Here is a 20,046-nt window from a genome sequence, read left to right on the forward strand (position 1 = left end):
CATGAAACTTTATTTTCTATTTTCTTTATTTTTATTTCGTTAGCATGTAGGCCGAGATGGTCCTCGCGACTCTATATCTAATACATGGCTAATACACTTTTACAACAAAGAATACATTAAGTTGGACTAATTATTACGAAATTAATTACAACTACAAAGGTACATAGTTATAAAGACACATGATTCTTAATACATAATTCAACAAACGTAACATGAAGCTAAACGCTTTATCAATCATTTAAAAATCAACAAGTATTCGCGATATTAACAATCAAATAAAAGCATCAAGATATAGAGAACAAAGTGTTATTAACTCGGTGAATATTTTCTCAACTATGAAAACTGCTCAAACTCCAATAAGGAATGCACTCTGTTAAGATGGCTCGAGTAGCCCTAATACATTTTACATGTTGGCATTCAACATAAAAGACTACAATGGTATACTTCCCAATGAATACATTTTAAGGGATTTTAACTTAGGGCATAATGATCTGATTTGGGACAGGGGAAACTTGGGGTGCCAATTACTCCTGAACCTCGGGATGCCCTTAACTTGTCTATAGACATCTCTTTAGCAGAAAGATAATCAAAGTTGTTGAGGTGACCTTGGATGGTTTGTTTAGTGGGTGTTCATTTGTGTTCAGACTTGAAGCTTCATTTCAGGAGAGTAGTTAGTAGTAGAATGGAGACATAGATCTGGATAATTTGGTAAAGGTAGGGGCAACATTTGAAAGCCTAGCAGAGTTTATTAGGAAATAAGAGTGTCTAGGCTGCTGAGAGAGCTGTTAAAGAAAATAAGAAAAAGTAGAACAAGAAAGAGGAATGGTAAATATTTCAAAAGCTAATAGAGCGTCAACTTAAGGCAAGAGAGTTTGTAGAAGAATGGAGATTAAGCTGATATTATAAAAGAAGGAAGACAGCAAGTCAAATTTTGATATACCTGAGCTACGGGGGCTCTAAAAACGAAAGTTACACGGATGCTCGCAGTTAATGATGGGGAAGATTTAGGTGCATTTCTACCCATATTATAGAGATTTGCAAAGGCTTAAGCGTAACCAGATAGTGTTGACGTCACATACTCAAGTTAACACTTAACAGAGGAAGCACTGAAAGTACAATCTAGACGTTTTTCAGAGGATTCTTTGGATGGCAATAAATTAAAAAAAGCTGTATTGTAACGCAATCAATGTGAAGAAAAGTGGAGCGTTTTGAACAGCTTCTGCAAGCATTGGTATATATTGGTTTTTTAACGGTACAGTAAAAAGGAGATCGTTGGTGAGAGATCAAATCACTGGGCTACATTAATTGAGCGTTTTCATTGATGGAACAGTGACGAGAGTTGGTGAAACGAAACTGAGATACGTTGAGTTGAGTTGTTGTTATTGACGACTGAACCATTCACAGTTGTACCAAGATTCTATAAAATGACTTATTACGTACAAAATAATCTATTCAACAATCAATATCTGAAGACCAGTTCAGTAACCATTATAATTCAAATTTATTTCTAAAATACGTTTATTATATAGAAAATATGTTTTTAGTATCAAAGCTTAATAAGCCCCCAAGTAAATTTCATTAAAGTCCAAATAGAAGAAGGCATTTATCTGGAACGTTTAAAAGCTACACCAAGGGCTACCCCGCAAACAATCGCAGCACCAGCCAGGAAATATGGTGACCAATTTTTCCCTTCCTTCTCCTTTTTAACTAATTTGAGATACTTGATGGCGGCATCTTTCCAAAATTCGGTGCCCTTGTAAACATAAAAATCTTGGTCTAGAGTTTCGATTGCTTGTATCAAAGCCACTGCATCACGCACTGGGTAGTCTCTAAAATCGGACAAATATCTTTGATAAGTACGAATGCTGAAAACAATTGCTTTGCTTTTTGGGAGCTTTACAAGTGTTTGGTATTCAGCACGATACATCAGCTTCTTTCCAGTAGCCTCGCCTTCATATACAGTGACTTGATTAGTCTTGTTACGATCACGGTGACCAGTCGGTGTGTATAGATCCAATGGTCCGGCAACATCATTGAACACAGCCCAGTTTGCCCGCCATACTGGGGCAGCCGGGGTCATTGCCTTGAATAAACTTTGGACATTTTTTAATAAGTGTTTCATGAAACCTTTGACTGGCTTATGAATGCCTGGCATACCTTTGTTCCACTTATCATTCAAGGACCACCTCATCGGAAAGTAAACAATGCCTGCAGTTAGCTTATAGCTGTCTAAATCTTCATCCCATTCAAGTATCACCCAGTCCTCTTGGGTTAGTCTGCCTAAAATTAAATCAAGGTGTCATATGTATAAGATTTGATAATAACAGATAGAAATTAAACAAATGAAATCCACAAAGACCAACTGTACTTACAGCAAAGTCTTTACTATTTCCAGCAATACAGTCATATTGGTCTACGGTAAAAAAAATCTACCAAAAAATTGTGCTCACGACTGGCGTTGAAGTTGGCATTGATTATGAAGGTATGATGATTATCATTATTAGTGAAATCAGACAGTAAAGACCGATTGGCACACAGATTACCATCCCAGGGCGCTATTCTTTCATTTCTGTTGGACGCATCTCTCAAATGGTCTCTGGTCTATTGTGCAGAGCAACCTACCTACTAACATCTTCAATTTTACCATCACATACCTTAACAATATTCTCCCTACTCGCAAAAATTTAAACATTTGGAGCCTCTGATTAAGTATCTGATTGCGAATTCTGCCTTCTTCCTGAAATTTAACTCCATTTCGCTGCAGGCTGCAAAGTCTATCTTGAACAAGGTTGTTATACCTGATGGCATAATTCTGCGCTTTATTGCCTTGTCATCTCCTTGCAAGCAATAGAGGGATCATCTCCATTTGCCGATGTTCCTGGCTTCTCCTCGCCCAGATCTACTTTTGCAGAACAAGGAATACATTTTATGTTTGGGAACTAACGATAGGATCTGAAACCAACCTTAACTGCAATGCAGAAATGAAACGTTTAAAATATGCTCGTTTTGTCTCAGATGTCATCTGTCATATTTGTAAACCTCTCCATTAGCTCTCTTGGCATCTTCAGTGACTCATGCTGCTCATTCCTTGAAATATGTCGCTCTCCTTTCCTATCTCATTTCCAAGTTTTCTACAATATCCATTCGTACCCATCTTTTGTTGTAAATTCAAAACATGGACTGACCTTGAACTATACCCCCCTTTTAAATACATACACAACTATATGTGAATTACGTTTGTTATTTAATTTCATCTTGTAAACCCAGATTTGTAAGTGTAGTTTTTGATTCCAATGGAAATGAAAGTTCTCCATTATTTATATTGCGTGATTATTTTCATGATTATGAAGGGATATGTTAAGGATAGAAAACTACATACCAGCACGAATAAGAGGATCGATAGAATCATTACAATCTGCTGAAACAGTTTCATCAAGAATCTTGTTGTAAATCCCACCATCTCTTTTCTCAAATTTGTCTGGAAAGCGCGAGGGCAAATAATCAATAATTTTCTCCAGCAATTCCTGTTTGGCAAGCTTTGTAGATTCCTCGTGATTGGTGACAAAAACAGTGTCTCTAGTGGACTCAAGAAGCTCCCCTCGAAGTTTCATTTGTGCAGGATATGTTTTGTCAATTTTAATCCAGTCTTTCCACTCCATTTTTCTTGTATGCATTCGTACCTTACCGGGAATTTCATTGTGGAAATTGAAGTAAAGCGGGTCTGCCTCCCAGCAAAATGCCTTTTCCTGCTCTTCCACAGTCAACGGCATTTTTCGGTTTTTATCTTTCACCGTTTTAACTAAGATACCTAAAAAACGAAAGATTAAAGTAAGTGATAGAATTATTCCTCTGCAAATGTCAGTTAATCCAAGCTACAGCTAATTAGCCGTTCGTAGTGATATAGGGGAATCGCGTGGGGGCTAGGGGCTTTAAAGCCAACTAACAAGATCCTGTCGGAAATTGTAGCGCTTTTTCAGCAGCACCAAAATCTTTATTCGCACTTATTTAGATATTTCTCTCAAATCAGGGCAGAGAGCTTCAAATATACTTCAAACATAAAAAATAACATGTTTAAGGCCTACTTTGCCTTTACAGTAGCTAACTTTTTTGCGAGCATGGAAAGCCATGCCCAAGTATGAAACACCCTTTCATCTGAGTTACGTCCACCCCCTCTACGAAACTTAAGTCACAATAACAATAGTGTGATAAAATGGTATTGATTAATGCCAAAGGGCTTATCCCTTCTTTAGAATGGTCCGGAAGTTCTGGCTCATTTTAAGACATCTATTGCAGACCTGTATTTCAAACCCTTCCAAAAGCAATCAAAATGTTCTTAATCCATTTTCAACAAAGAAGTTTCAAGTGCCTTTCAAAACGAGGCTGCATTCCAATGTCCTTGACCAAAATATCAAATAACATAAAAATTGGAAGAAGGGGGAGAGTTTCACTTAGCCCCCCCCCCATAACTGTCGTCATTGTTTTTCTTGATTCATTCAATGTATGATTATCATCAAATTAAATTTTTGGCAATGGACATGCCTTGAACCCCCAATAAACTTTGGGTGTGTTAACTTTGTGATTGAAGCATAATAAATATTTAGAACAAAATATTTAAGAATTTTGAGAATAAAAGAGCATTTATATATCATAAACATGCTGCCAATAACATGAATACTTTTCATTTCAACAAAATCAAGATTTAATTTCAAATCTTGAGCCAGCCCTGGGAAAATCAAAGTCATCAACAATTTGGAATAAACCCTATTAAAGTTTTTCTATTGAACTATTGATGTGCACTATAAGTCCATGAATTGACTCATCTTCATAAAAGCTGCCATGGTGGTGCAAACCATTAAAAAGGGTCAATTTCTACAATTAATTATCTATGTCCATGGGAAAGCAGATATTCAACAGAAAAATGATAAACTAATATTAACTCATCATTTTCACAAGTTTCTGCTCAACATTAACTTGCAGAATGTTTCATTTCTCAAAGTAAACTTAGAAAATTTGTTTTGTCAGTCAGATGATTCCTCTAACTCCCACCCTAACAAATTATCCCTGATCCAATAACTACAAATATTCATAAGCACCCCCCCCCCCCCTGGGGGATAACTAAAGGACATGGTATTCAGTTACAGATTAAATACAGCCAAATCACAAACATGCATCATGGTTTGTCCCCTCTTATCATCACTCATAAAACAGAATTATGACATGAATAACATAGAAGTATGCAACTTGAAATAAAAACAAGATTTGGAACCACACAGTATGACCTCATACCTACAGTAACTTTGTTTTGTTGACAAGGGAAAAAGGAAAACATTTTATTTTGAATCCTTTTAACTTATGGGCCACAGGGTACATATACGGTTTTTTCCTTTACAGGTGGATCACTGGAGAGGAAAAATGGGACAACTCTCCCATAAGTCAGTTTTAACTGCTTGGAGGGTACCCTGCATTTTACAAAATGAATAAATGCTAATCTTACAGATATCTATAGAAAGGCTCGGTTGAGGAGTAATGTTGAAAGAAGAGATGGAGGCATCTGTTTCTTTCACAGACCACATTAGCCATTAGGCAACACCCTTTTTATTGTCTGCAAACAATGTTTGATCAACAATTTTATTGTCAATTTTTTGGTACCTACAGGCAGTTACATAATTATAGAATTACATCACAAAAAACACTTTGCAAAAAAGTAACCACTTCCCCAACAAATTCTTATCAAATTTAGACAAAAAACAAAAAAATTGATCATCCAAATAACTTTGATGAGGTGTCCCCCTCAATCTTCTGTTGCACCGTTATTGCTCTATTTCCATTCAATAGAAGACTGGACAAATAAATCCAACTTAGTTGAGATCTTAGGCAGTGGCGTCGCGTGGCCATTCTCGCTGAGGGGTGCAAGAGATACAAAACCATATTTTACCGACAGAAATTCTTTTGTTACATTAATATTTTGTTATAAATTTAATTCAACCAACGAGTTTTTGGAAAGTTGGGGGTGTACATCCCCCCGACACCCCCCCCCCCCGCACGCTACGTCCCTGATCTTAGGTGTACAAAACGGGTCATTAATTGCAAGTGACAGAATTTCTACACAAATCAGCTCTCTGTCCCAAAGATGATAGGGTCTCATAGGAATTTGCTTGCCAATATCTTATTTAAGGATCAGTTGCCCATATTTGCCCTACTGCTTTATACCTTGAAAATAGGGAAGATGGTAAAGATGGGACAAATACCATTTTCAAAAAGGGGTGTACAAAGATGGCTGGACGAAATTCTGGAAAGGCTTTAGTTAGGGAAAGATGTAAGCAACAATGATTGCGGGGTGTTAGACACTAATTGGGTTTTCGTGAATCAGGTCACTGGCAAATTATGGAAACGCCCATTAAATGGTTGGCTAACGGGGGTTATTCTTACGTGGTTTTGTTACCGTTGGGTTGTGAAAAAACGTGGCCTAGGCCATTGGCGTACATTTTGGCGTAGGGTTGGCCTACCTTTTGGCAGGCACCGCGCAGCTATTGGGCTAGCAGGGGCTATAGCCCCCCCCCCCCCACTTTTTTGCAATAATAGGCCACAAATTTTTTGGAAGGTTTACTCTGATGCATCTTTGCATAGTTTACTCCTATGTAGTAGCAGTTCTTCTTGACTGGGAACCTTTTTTGCTCATTTTCTAGGTGTTTTATCTTGTTTAATGATATGATTTACTTTCTAGCTTGGTTAGCTTCGTATTTTGTTACTCTCAAGCTAATTTTATCTATTTCTATAGTTATTGATAACTTCTCTGAACCAGACTGTTTATAAAAATTGAGTAGAAATGAAAAAGTATTTTCTAAAAGGGGCGTTTTCCGGCGTTCTGGAGGGCGTGACCTCAAAAAATTTTGCCTGTTGGCGCAGCAATGGACCATTGTCGTGGCAATGGCTTGGCAAAGAGCAATTTGGCGTGGGCTTAGTGTACCTCTGCACTACAACAAAAAATTTAAAAAAAGAAAAATTGCATTAGCTTTGCGTTCAGAACAAAAGCATTATGATTATTTTTGCAACTATTTTTAAAAGATCGACAACAAATTAATTTTGGTCAGAAAAAAATTATATTTACTGAATCTGTCTTCATATTTAATTTACTATACAAGATACCTACATCATTATTAACCCTAATATGGTACGCTATGTCAGCATTGATAGTGCCTCTGAGCGTCAACTAGGAAAAAATTTATTTAACAGTTCCGGGGCCATTGCTAGCTATTGTGCTCAAATCTCATTTGTTGACAAAGTGGGTGTGCCATCATCTGTTTGCCAATAAGTCTGAAAATTTGCAGACGAAGGTGCCTTGTCTTTTTTAAAAGGCAAACTCACAAAATCAGTTGCATAATAATTGCAAAAATAAACTTAATCCATTTGTTTGGATGCAAAGCCAACTTAACACAATCGAAGGATTATAATGAATGGTCAGCCAGTTCTGGATCTTAAAACTTTTTACTTATGATCTTGGCTGTTTATCCTCTTCGTGCAGTTCGTCTAAGGTTTACACTATCTACGTCCGTGTACACCCGTTGAACCAACGCTGCCGTTTCCTTTTCTCTATTAGCTTCTGCCTTCTCTCTTTCGATTTCAGCCATCCATCACAGAATTTAAATGAAACGTGGGCGAAAGACTGGAGGGTTGGCTTTATACACTGACTACCCGGTGATGTCATCGAGTCTCATTTTAGGCTGAAAATTCTGGTACCTTTTGTATCTTTTTTCTGGCAGAAGTATGCCCATCAAAGATACTTTTTCCAAGACTGTTCAGATTTGTCATGAAAATGGAAGTGTTGTCCATTCTATAGCTTTATTTTCTTAAAAGCCATGGGATGAGCGATGAGGGATCCACATTGCCAGCATTTGCTAATCGAAATGCACAGGTAGGCACAGATTTTGTGTGGTACAAATAATAATCATTCTGCTTTACATCGATGTTTTCAAAAGATGCACGCAGTCATTAGCCACCAAACACGACTGCGGCTCTGCAGCTAGCATCCTAGCCAACGCATAAGATACGGATATACACTTATGCCAGTTTCATACATTTCATTACGACGTCTGTAGAATTGACTACTTCTTGATGATATAATGCTGTAATGTCCCGATCCACGCATATTCTATCATGCACTTTGACATGTCTCTGATACAGGTATTTTGGTGCCCTTACCTGCCTGTTTCTTTGTCTAACAGGGTTTTTCGAGTTTATCAATTACCCACCAGTCATGTCCATAGATTCTAAGGGGTTGTGCCCCGCTATTCGGGCCGATTTTTACTGCTTTTTGAGTATTTTCGTCCTTATTGGATAAAACCACACCATACTCTATATCTCGTCAAAACCTAAAGTCTAAAACGCCAATGCCAACACTGAAGTCAATAGAAAGACCTATTTTGTTAGGACAGTGGATCTTTTACTACCGTTGTTTTTGGCTTTATCTCAGCAGTAGAGTTAAAAAGCTGAAAAAAATTTGCTTGATTTTGCGGTGTTGTAAAATTTTCTTACAATAACCCCTGAATCAAACACAATAACCGTTATATGTAGCTTTTTGTGGCTGACCCCATTCTACAACTGTCTATTTCTTTCAAATTCCTCTAACGTTTATATCCTGAACTGTGTAAGGCGAGAAAGATCTACATGTGAAAACTGATTTTCCAGTAGCCAAAAGAGTCACGCCAAAAGAGTCACGCCAAAAGAGTCACGTCAAAAGAGTCACGTCAAAAGAGTCACGTCAAAAGGGAACTTTTCCATATAAACCCTAAAACGAGGGGAAATTGTAAAACATTCTGTAGAGGAAAAGAAACTTTTTGTGACTACGCCCTTTAGATTAGCTTAAAAATACATTTCAGAATATTTCTTACAGTCTTTAATAACGCTTTAGTATTGACTGATATATAATTTCCCTGAGGTACTAACTTTTTTGCAGATTTGCACTTTCCTCAGACACCAAATTTCTGAGCATTTGGGGGGATGTCCCCTCGCTACGCTAACGATAAGAAGATAAATAAAATAAAATCTTGGCGTTACTTTGTTCCTTCAACTACCAAAAAATAATTCTACCAAATGGAACAAAATTTTCTGAAGGACACAGAAATATTGGGGGTGACGCACCCCTACACCACTACACTCCTCCCCCTAAATCGATCCCTGGCTTTTGCGCTAAAGAATCTCTTTTCACCATTTTCCTGTCTTGCTTCGCCGTAAAGCTAACACGCATTTAAAATTGAGTGTTAAAAAATCCCTTTTCTCAGGGGGGGGGGGGGGCAACTAAAGAACCACGGGAAAAAAAACCTTTTCCAGAGCAACTTAAAAACCCCGGGAAATATCGATGACATTCGAAAACGTATTTCATATCAAAGTATACTTAGAAATTTAGACACCGTAAATCTTGAATTGCCCCATCCCCTCGAAAAAGCCCCCAAAATATTCCCCCACCCTAGGACTACAAATTGCCAATAACCCCCCCCCCCTCGAATAAGCCCCCACTGCTACCGTAAATTCTCCAATTTGATGATTTTTGCCATCTGAGGTTGCCTTTGGCGTTTTATTGAATTACTATAAAAATTCATACTTTTGGTAATAATTAATTAAATGCTTAGAAAGAAATTCCAACTAAAATAAACGAGGTCTTTTAATAATGTCTGCTTAATGCAGGGGCGGCGGACAGTGCTATAATTGCTATTACTGTAATAGCAATTTTTTTCAAGGCCACTTTGTGTGTAATGTAAGGAAAATAAAACGAAACACAAAAATTTTCAACAGCGGTTCTAATTGTAATTGCCTCATTCAATCACACTAAAGTAGCCGCAGCAGACCTTCATCAAAAGCCAATATACCACGGCATGAGAGGAGCCTCATTCTTCAGCCACAGAGCGGCCATGCTATTACTTTGGCCTTTTTCATAGCAAATGAAGGAAAACAATAGTACATTACATCATAACTCCCTTTGTTTGCAGCGCATTAGGCTATTGTTTGGAACGCAAATCCCGCTGCTTTGCTATTACAATCTCAGATTTAATAGCAAGAGATCAGATATGTGCTCATCTCGAGGAGAACGAAGTAGCTTGACGCGAAAAAAAACAAATCGTTTGCGTCTGCTTGTATAGATATATAAGTCAGGATGTTTCAATGGCTTTCTTCCTTTTATATTTGCAAATTTAGGCAAATTAACTCATGAGCAGGGCCTTCGCCTCAAAATGATGGACGTCCTAACCCGATGTTGAAGTTAGTAAAAAGCCGATTCAGAAAAGTTTTGACTTAAGGTGATTCAGACATAAAGTACACTTTATTTCTGGCATTTTTAGTTATAGTGAATGAGGCCATTATGCTGCTTTTACAAACTTTCAGACAAACTTCTCACGGGGAACTAATACGCTCTCTGGTACCAGATTAGACCACAGTGGCAATCTTGCTATAACACAGTGTACCTTTAATAGCAAGGGGCTTTCCCAGATGGCAAAGAGCCGCTGGGGTCTATCGGCCCCAAAGTGTAGCCACCTTTCACAAAGACTATCAGTCTATGCGTTAGATTAGTGGCTCCACCCGTACATACGGACTTTGAGAAAAGAGATATAGGTCCTAAAACAATCGTTTAAAAACTCACTAATAAAGAACTCACAGGGTAGATATATTTGTGGTAATAGCAACTTTATATCACTCCGCGCCGCCCCTGGCTTAATGTCTACAATAATTTTATAAGCCAACCCCCCCCGTATAACCCCCCCTCGAATAAGCCCCAATCCAGAAACATGAAAAATAAACAAGCCCCAGGGGATCTATTTCGAGGATTTACGGTATCCCACCGCAAGTAACAATGCGTTTTTTGTGCCGGTTATCCGGACGATTCGCTCTGACGATTCGGACGCAAACTTCTCAGCTTTCCTTTAATAACTTTTAACTTACTAAATCTGTAGAACTGATTTAATTTTTAAACATCACAAATACCATAGTTTCACTGTTTTTTCATATTTTGATAGTTAAATAATAGTTCCAGTTCATATGAAAGTCTCCGAAACATAGACAAAATTATGCAATTTGTGAAAACAGCCCTCCGGTTTTCCTTTAATAACTTTTCGCAAAGAGGTAAAAATACTATTTAAAGTTTAATCGATAGAAGACAATTTGCTACACTATTTTTTATAGTTTGCAAGAATTTGAAGTTGTTTCAAAAACATTTTCAGCCCCCCGAATTTTGGTAAAAACGAAATTTTTCCAAAACCGCTCTTCAGTTTTCCTTTAATAAATTTTTTAAATCTCGGGTTTTTTGCCCAAACAGCCGTTAATTCTCTTTCTCGATACCTGCTACACTGTTTTTTCATAGACTGCAGTCGGTTTACGCATTTTGTTGTGTTTTTATTTTACGTCAAAAGTAGAGGCATTTTGCGGATGTGCAAACTCCGCCTTTTTGATGATGCTTGCATCTTGCAGTTGCATTAGGCCGATTAGAAGCACGAACAAGGAAGATCTGATTACACGAAATAGTGTACAAAAGACACCAGCCAGACTGACAATTTCATAGCCGCATTTTTAAATCTACGTCCGCATTTTGAGGGAACTTTTATACATAAACAAGTGTTTCTATTGTGTTGTTACTTAGGTTTTCTTATCGTTTCAACTACACCACACTTGTTTATCAAGTAACATGATGGATTTGAAATGTGCAATCATACTGCAACCATCTCACCGGAGTATGTGAAGTTTTCAGGCTGGCAAATCACGGAGGCAGGTTCTGGATAAACAGCTAGATAACAAACGAAAAAATGCATACACTTACCTTTGTCTTTTGCAAAAACAAGCCTCGCTGACAACTTAGCGAAACAGGATCTACGCAATGATCGCAATCATCTGTGCAATGATATAGTAGCGCCGAAGGCAGTACGCGGGTCATGCTGCGTACTGCCGAGTGAAGCAAATTTGTTTACTTCCGCCATTTTGAATAGTGGCAAAAAGCAGTATGGGAAATTGCTTGTTTTAATGAATGATTTTCTAAATGGCTTTGAAAAAAGCAAACATTTAGTAAACTGAATCCATATATTTCTTAGCGTAGAGTTTTCGATCTATGTTCTGACGTTTTAAACTCTGAAGAGTGTCAGACGAAAAGCTTTAGTTTAGCAGTAGCTGTAGCAGAGGTACACAAATGAGGAGATTGAGGATCTCAACGCATTGGTTAAGCTTAGAGGTAAGCTGAGGTCGGCTAGGTTCTCTTTATCCTTTCTCGGGTTATGTTTGACTAATCGGGTTGCACCTAAATTTATCACCGCTCGTAATTTTAAGTCTGGTGTTAGACACAGCCCAACCATTGAGCGCGCTTTTCTACAAGATGAAATTCAGAAAACTAAAACTAATATTCTGAATCTAAAACGTTTATATACACGCAGGGATGGCGTCACCGGGGGTGCTTGGGGGGACGTCGGCTCTTGAATTTTTGAAAAATTTTAAGCAATGTCGGCACTTTCCATAACTTCAATAGTCTTTTGAACTCAGTGCTTCCACAAATAACAATGCGGATTTCCTCAAACGAGGCTGAAATTTCCTCAGATTTCCTCAGACGTCATTTGAAATTTCCTCGGATATAATTTTCGTTAAATTGAAGCTTTATTTCAGCTATAAGCTTATCGTTCATGTCTATAAGTATGCTGTGCATCTGATATCTTTCGGTATCAAAATATGTACCAAGAATTGCTAGCTGACTTTGTGTAGATCGATCTTTTTTCTCGTCAATGATCAAGGAGATCGTGTTACCTTGTAGCTTTGGGGAACCTTCTCTTAAAAAATTGAACTTGACGCTAAGGTTAGTTGTCTTCTGTTTTCCAAGTGAGCATCTGCTTAATGTCTTATCCTTGGGATATATTGATAGGCAAATTTTTTTCTGCAATGAAACTAGCATTTTTAAGTTCCATCCTTGTAGCTTCCTTGTCACTTTGGCCAGGCATGGAATCAATTTTCTTGTTTGTTGTTTCCAGTGTTGCTGACCTTGCCATAACCTCTTTATGGGCAGGGTCTTGATATATGGCTAGAGCTGCTTTAGAGCAGCATACTTTCATCTTACCCACTTGGCACCAAGGTTGAAATTTGCCAGTGTCGTTAGTTATCTTTTGTTCATATTATTTTTTGGAAGGCTTTACCTTTGCTTCAACATAATTACGTTTCATTTCTACTCGCCTGCACAAGATTAGGGCAGGAGGGGCAGTGTTGGTGCCGAAGGCAAATCATTGAATTTTTCTATTAACATAATCGAGCATTCCTAGGTGGGAGGGGGGCGAGGGTGGGGTAATATAATAAAATATTAACTTGAATATGTGCCACCCATACAGCTGGGTTTTTTACCAACAAAGATTCTAAACATAAAGAAAATGTTGACGAAATTATCCATAAATGAAAATGGTTATTAAATTGCTTTGCCACTCACTATTCACAAGTTTTGGTTTTATAAAAATCATAGCTGTTATAAATGGGCTAGTTGTAAAATTTTGATTGCCCGCTAAGTTTTTATACCGATTTATCCTCCTTAGGTTCCTGGAGTACTTCTGAGGGAACACATCTTTTGTTTGTCATTTACTATCTTTGCCGCTCTCCCTATGTGACCGACCTTGTCACAGACAAACTTTTCATTCTCTGCATTTTTGTGCTGGTGTTATCAACTATCTAGTATTTTCTAATATATATTAACATAACGAGAGTAGTCAAAGTAGTCATCATATTTCAGGGCACTTCTTGCCCCCTCTGCCCCTCTTCGAAGAGGGCAGGAGGGGCAGCTGCCCCTCCAGCCCCCCTTGTGTAGGCGCCCCTGGCTATGGGTAGCCCTCTGGGACCTGCCTTGGCTAATATCTTTGTTGGCTTTCATGAAGAGCGTTTGTTTGACTGTGACCAAAAGCCAGGTGTTTATTTTCGGTATGTGGATGAAACATTTTCAACTATTTTCAAAACAGAGGCTGAGTGTGATACTTTCGTAAAACGCCTTAATGGCCTTCACACAGCCCTACATTTTACATTTGAAAAGGAAGAAAATAACTCCCTGCCATTTCTAGATGTTTTGGTTGAAAAATCTGACACTAGATTTCTCACTAGTGTATACCGTAAACCCACATTTTCAGGATTATACACTCGATGGAGTTCGTTTTGCCCAAAACAAAGAAAAATCAGCCTCATCAAAACCCTTACACATAGGGCACTGATGATTTGTTCCAAGTCTAAACTCGACTCGGAACTTGAAAAACTTACTAAGATTTTTCTGGAGAACGGCTATCCAGAAGATGTTATTTCAGTTTACACTAAGGAGAAGATAGGAAATTTTTCGGCTGACGTAAAATTTGGTCCTCAAAAGTGCCCGGTCTATCTAAAACTACCCTGGATCGGCAACAGCTCCCTACGTTTTGAAAGCCAAATAAAACAGGCCATTACAAATTGTTTCTTTGCGGTCAACCCACGTGTTGTTTATAGTACGAAAAAGGCCCTTCCGTCCATTTAAAAGGACTGCGTTCCTGCCACACAAAAAAGTTCTGTTATATTTGAGTTTACGTGCCAGTGTGATTCTGGCTACGTAGTACGCACCACCCAAAGATTGGAGGATGGAATAAAACAACATGTTCCATCTAATATTAGAAACAAAACCCATCCCCAAAGAGAACAGCCACCTCGGTCTTGCAAATCTAAAATTACAACTAAAACCTGCGATTCTGCTATCGGGCAGCATTTACTGGAAAACTCAGATTGTGCTAAAAACTATAATGGCGACATGTTTCGGATTATTGGTAAAGCCCGATCGTCGTTCCACCTAGCATTTTTTGAATCTATCTACATAAGCACGAAAAAACCGCTACTATGTAGACAAAAGGAGTTCGTTTTCACCTTAGGACTCCACTGGTAACATTCTAATAGGCAAGCGGCACTGATTGGTCAACCTATACAGTCATGTGCTCATTTTTCTGATTGGCCTATTTCGATCCACAACTGGGTATATATATTTCTTAGCGTAGAGTTTTCGATCTATGTTCTGACGTTTTAAACTCTGAAGAGTGTCAGACGAAAAGCTTTAGTTTACTAAATGTTTGTTTTTTTTCAAAGCCATTTACAAGTTTTATACCACCAAAAGATTGTTTGAATGATTTTCTCGTGACTCACAACTATTTCAGTGCCTTTTCTGATGCAGGTAGTTAGAGGAGATATTAATCAACAACACATAACAATTTTTTGGGGGTTTTAAACAGAATTTTTAAAAATATGGCTCTTTTAGTTTACGCAGTTACGGGGGGGATATAGCAGTGGCCTGTCGTGTTTTTTTTGAGTTTAAAAAGTATGTGCTTGCAATTTTTATCTTCATATAAATTAGAAAGAGCTTTTTCAGTCTATTTTCTAATAATATAGACGATTTTTAATATAATTCTTGAATTTTTCTGTCTGTCGGTTATAACCTAATATAGCAGGAGTAGGAAAGTGCGAATGTTTTATATTTAGATTATCAGATTGAGTTTGTAGAAAAGAAATAATAGGTAAGGCCAAATTAGTAATCTTTGTCATGAAAATGTACCCCTGAGGTATTTTATAGGCCTAAAGATGCCGGGAGGGACGCATTAACTACAAGCAACGAGTGTGGTTTTGAAATAGTCCAAAAATATCAATAATTATATAAAATCAAAATTGGTCACTTTATTTAGATTCTGTTATTTATATCAAAGCATTGAATTATGTCCTATTTTCGGCTTTTTCTAGACTTAGGCCTAGATATTTCATAGCAGTTTCTGTAAACAAAGAAAGAAAAAGTAACTAAATCACATCTTTGTACAAATGTGTTAAGAAAATAATGCATTGAGTGGCTAAACATTGTTGTTGGATCCGTTTTAAAACATATCAATCATCATTTTCTGGAATTTGGACGAGACCTAAAACACCACAGCAAGCACCGCGACTATAAATGCTTAGAATTTGCGAATAACTGCTTATTTTTCCAATATTAACATCAATTCACCAATTTGAATGCAATATAAGGCCACTCACCAAATTTCACATTGATATTCGAAAGAGAAGTGAACGAAATCAATCCTTACTTTTACCAAATTTATAATTGAATTATATAGGTCTGACGATTCTGACGATTCGCTCTGACGATTCGCACGGAAACCGCTGTACAAAGTATCATCAATAACTTTTAGTTTAAAAGAGATATTAAGTTTATTTTTGTTTTAACAACATATTCAAAGATTGTTTAACAGGAATTTAGCATTTGGAAACTGAAAATTATGCTAGATTTCAAATCAAGGCAACCCTGCTCGAGAAAGAGGCTAATGCATGCCCAGAATATCAAAAGTGGCCAGAGTTGCAATTTGGCCTTTTTGACAACCCAGTGTACTCATTCTTCATAAACAAAAAGGCAATTTAGATCCATGGTTTGATGGCCAAATTTCTCCATTTTGGCAGTTTCTCAAAACCCCTTGGCCGTCATAAATTGATTTGGCCGAAGAAGCAAAATTTGGCTGAATTCTGGCAGCATGTTGCAAAAAACAACGAAAATGCAAAGGAAACAAAAATTTTTGCACATAAAATATTCAAAAAAATTTAAAATAATTTCAAAATTGCAAATGATGAATGATGAAACAAAGCAAAAGATAACAGACAGTTTAGATCAAAGCAAGTGAAAACCCTTGTAACCTACAAATCAAATTTTGATTACGATATCACTCCCAATAATTAGCATAAATTTAGCTTTTTTGTTTACTGCCTTTAGCTGCTGGATTTGGCTGCCAACATCAAAATATGTGGCTGCCAACCATTCAAAACAACTGGCAATATCCTGAAGGTTGGAAGTCACAATTTACTCCCAAAATGAAACCACAGATGCTGGTGTAAAGTGTTTGCATTTGGTAACGATAGACAATGGATCAATGGAAACAATGTTTCTTTTAAATAATATCAGAATTATGCCAGAGTTATGCTAGATTCCAAATTATGCTAGATTTTATGCTAAATGACGATTTTTGGCCAATATCATGTTAATATTACGCTAGATCAGGTCACACTGGCACCAGCCCACAAGGGAGTGGCTGGAACGAGACTAGCAGGATTGCCCCTAAATTTTTTTACGGCCACGCCCTTTGAAACACCGGTAACCACTCCTTTCAGAAAATATTTGCTTTTTTCTGTCCTTATTCATAAACATAACGATTTAGAGAAGATTTCAATTAACATAAAAATACAAAACCGAGTTAGATAAAAAACAAATTTATGACACAGGATAAAGCACCATCAAAAAGAACAAAAACGTGTTACCAGCAGAACTGCTACTAATGCGTTCGTTAGCGAAAACTTTCAAAAAATTTTCTAACCTATTATTGCAAAAAAGTTTAGGAGGACTTTAGTCCCTTTTATGCAACATTCCCAATTGAATGTTCCTCCCAGCTTCCACCGGGAGGCTTATAATCGTTCAGCTGCTGCAGCCTTGAGAGGAATCTTTCCAATGCTTCTCCAATCTAAAACACCTAAGTTGAAATGGTTTATAACTTTTTTTGAAATCTACTGAAAGATATCACATAAAAACCCCAAAATACATTACGGGCAAGAAATCATAATCTCGGTCTTGGTCTTAAGGCTCAGTGTCTTTTTTGAAGCAAGTCATAAAAGCAAACTAAATTGAGATGATGTCTTGTAGTTAAAGCTGTATACAGAGTCCATCTTACTTCAAAATTGCACACAACAATATCCTAAAGCGCAATTGATTTTTCTCCGCATGTACTGAAGCTTCGAGCTCTGAAGTTTCTCAATTCTTCTTTATTATCCATTGCTTTTTTTCTTATCGCAATTTTCTTATAAAAAATGAGTGCAATACATAAGGCTGGGAATGGGCATTCATGGCGAATTGGAAAAATATTCCCATTTCTTTCTTAGGCGTTTTGATTGGTATTTTATGCCGACTTTTAAGAACATGCATTATTTACAAATTCACACTTTCTACAATTACAGGTCTACAATTGTAATTTACAAATCCACAAAGTGAGTCAGATCCACGCTTATTTTGGCCCTGATATCCCCCCTGAAGTTTTTTCATCAGATTTGCAAGAATCTGAAGGACCGACTTTCTGAAAAAGTGGGGGGGGGGGGGGACTAGTCCCCCCATTACCCCCCCCCCCCTTCTGCCACTGCCTTTGTTTCGTCCAGGCGATTGTCAGATCGTCGAGCCGGGTTTCTCTTCGTCGAGGCGGTCCTGTATCGTGAAAGCTGTCGTTTCGTTCAGGCGGGTTGCATCACAGAATAGAGAATCTCTATTCTGTGGTTGCACTTCGTCGAGGAAAATGTCACTTCGTCGAGGCATTGAATTGAATTGATCACTTTCATGTAGTCGAGTCGTGTTCCAGGGGGTAGTGGTTTATAGCAAGGGGCGGGAAGAGGCGGGGAGAGGAGGAGAAGTGTCTTGGAACTGTTTTTGCTAAGCAACTGAATGCCCATCTGAGCAGCTGGAAGCCCTGTCAATGGGGAGGTGGCGTTTATGTCCTTATAAACACGGAAGAATATTTCGAAGAAGCTCAAGATTTTCTGAAGAGTCCCAGGAGCTTCAGTAGCGCCATCGCTTTTACACCGCTTTCAATTAATTTTATCACAAATATTCCAATCGCCCTCTTTTTTAAAGAACAAGTAAATTCAAATTTAAACAAGCTTTCTTTAATTTTTTCCCAACATTGAGGCCTGGATTGTTCTTAATTTGTTCATAAAGCAGTGCAAACGTATTGGCTTAACATTATGTTTTATGGAATTAAAATATGGAACGAGATTCCATTGGAACTTCGTACGATGTCAAGCAAGATGTCTTTTCAGAAACAGCTTCGCAACTGGCTTCTACAAAAGTATAATGAAATATGAACATAAAAAATCGACATTTGTCTTTATCATTACTAACATTTGTCTTCATTATTATGCAATTGTTCTGCAGGGCCGGCGAAACAGGGGGGGGGGGGCCGGTGGGTCATCGCCCCTCTACCTTTCTGCAGAGCAAAATAAATTTTCTAGGCAAAGTGGAAAGAAATCTAGTCTACCATTCTGTAATTAAGTGCAGGCACCGCGGAGCAGGGGGTTTGGGGAGAGGGGGCTTTAGCTTTAAGCAAAAAATGCCAAATTTTAAGTAATAAACTACCAGTAAAGCCTCTTTTTGTACTGTTTTAAACCCACACTTTTTTAGACCCCCCACTTTTCTCAACACTCCGCTGTGCCTGAAGTGTACTTAGTAATATTTTAAAAATGACTTAGATTAAGCGTGGTAACTATGTTTTCACCAAAGAAGACAAAAAGAAAATTGAAAATGGGAATTTGGTCAAAAAAGTCAGCCATTGTCCAAGTGGTACAACAAGTGACAGCTTGGCTAAGGGAATAGATCGAGAAAATTGATTCAGAAAGACTCTGTTGCCTGCACCAAATGATGGAGCCTTGTTTTTTCTATTGCCTGAACTTCGCTCCCAAGGTCTATTTGTTGACGGGAAGCTTCTCAAAAACTGTTGAAGGAAAAAAACTGCTGGAAAGAAAATGTTTGAGAAAATGAGAAATGAAATGTTTTTGTTGCATAATCTTTCATTTTGAGTTGACAATGATTCTTTTGATATTTTAATGTTATTGGTTTTATTAACGCTTGATTCCTTTCTTTTTCTCCTCCATTTCATTTTGGCTCCTTTTTAAATAAAAAAAGCTTGATTACGAGCTACGATTAAAAGGTTATTCCAAAAATTTGCAAAAACTTTCCTATTACATGTCAACATTATAATAGACGAATTTATGCGACACATTGATAAAAGATAGCTTGACAATATTTCCTCGGATTTTCCTTCAGTCAAAATCCATTTTAGATACTGTTTCTGGCCATACCTTAGAAATCATATTTCTAAAAATTTTCTTGCCGCCAACCAGGGTGGTCTTTCCTAAAACCTTTCATAACCTTGATTTTTTTACCCCAACACTTTCAAATACGTTTCACCGGCCCTTTTCTGTTACTGTTCGAAATGTAAAATTCGAATTCATATCATCTTGTAATGTTTAATACCTAGA

General features: G+C 37.6%; 1 protein-coding gene across 1 annotated transcript; it reads right to left on the bottom strand.

The window, feature by feature from the left end:
* Positions 1-12: 12 nt before the first annotated feature.
* LOC135688391 (uncharacterized) lies at positions 13-11,942 on the bottom strand. Its single transcript, XM_065205233.2, has 3 exons — positions 11,801-11,942; positions 3,380-3,808; positions 13-2,280 (listed from the first exon to the last, which is right to left on the bottom strand). Exons 2-3 carry the CDS (start codon positions 3,768-3,770, stop codon positions 1,604-1,606), a joined length of 1,068 nt encoding a protein of 355 aa, XP_065061305.1. The 5' UTR covers positions 3,771-3,808; positions 11,801-11,942; the 3' UTR covers positions 13-1,603.
* Positions 11,943-20,046: the final 8,104 nt, after the last annotated feature.

Source organism: Rhopilema esculentum, chromosome 10 (assembly GCF_057945365.1).
Source record: "Rhopilema esculentum isolate cy_ngs chromosome 10, ASM5794536v1, whole genome shotgun sequence".
Classification (NCBI taxonomy): Eukaryota; Metazoa; Cnidaria; class Scyphozoa; order Rhizostomeae; family Rhizostomatidae; genus Rhopilema; species Rhopilema esculentum.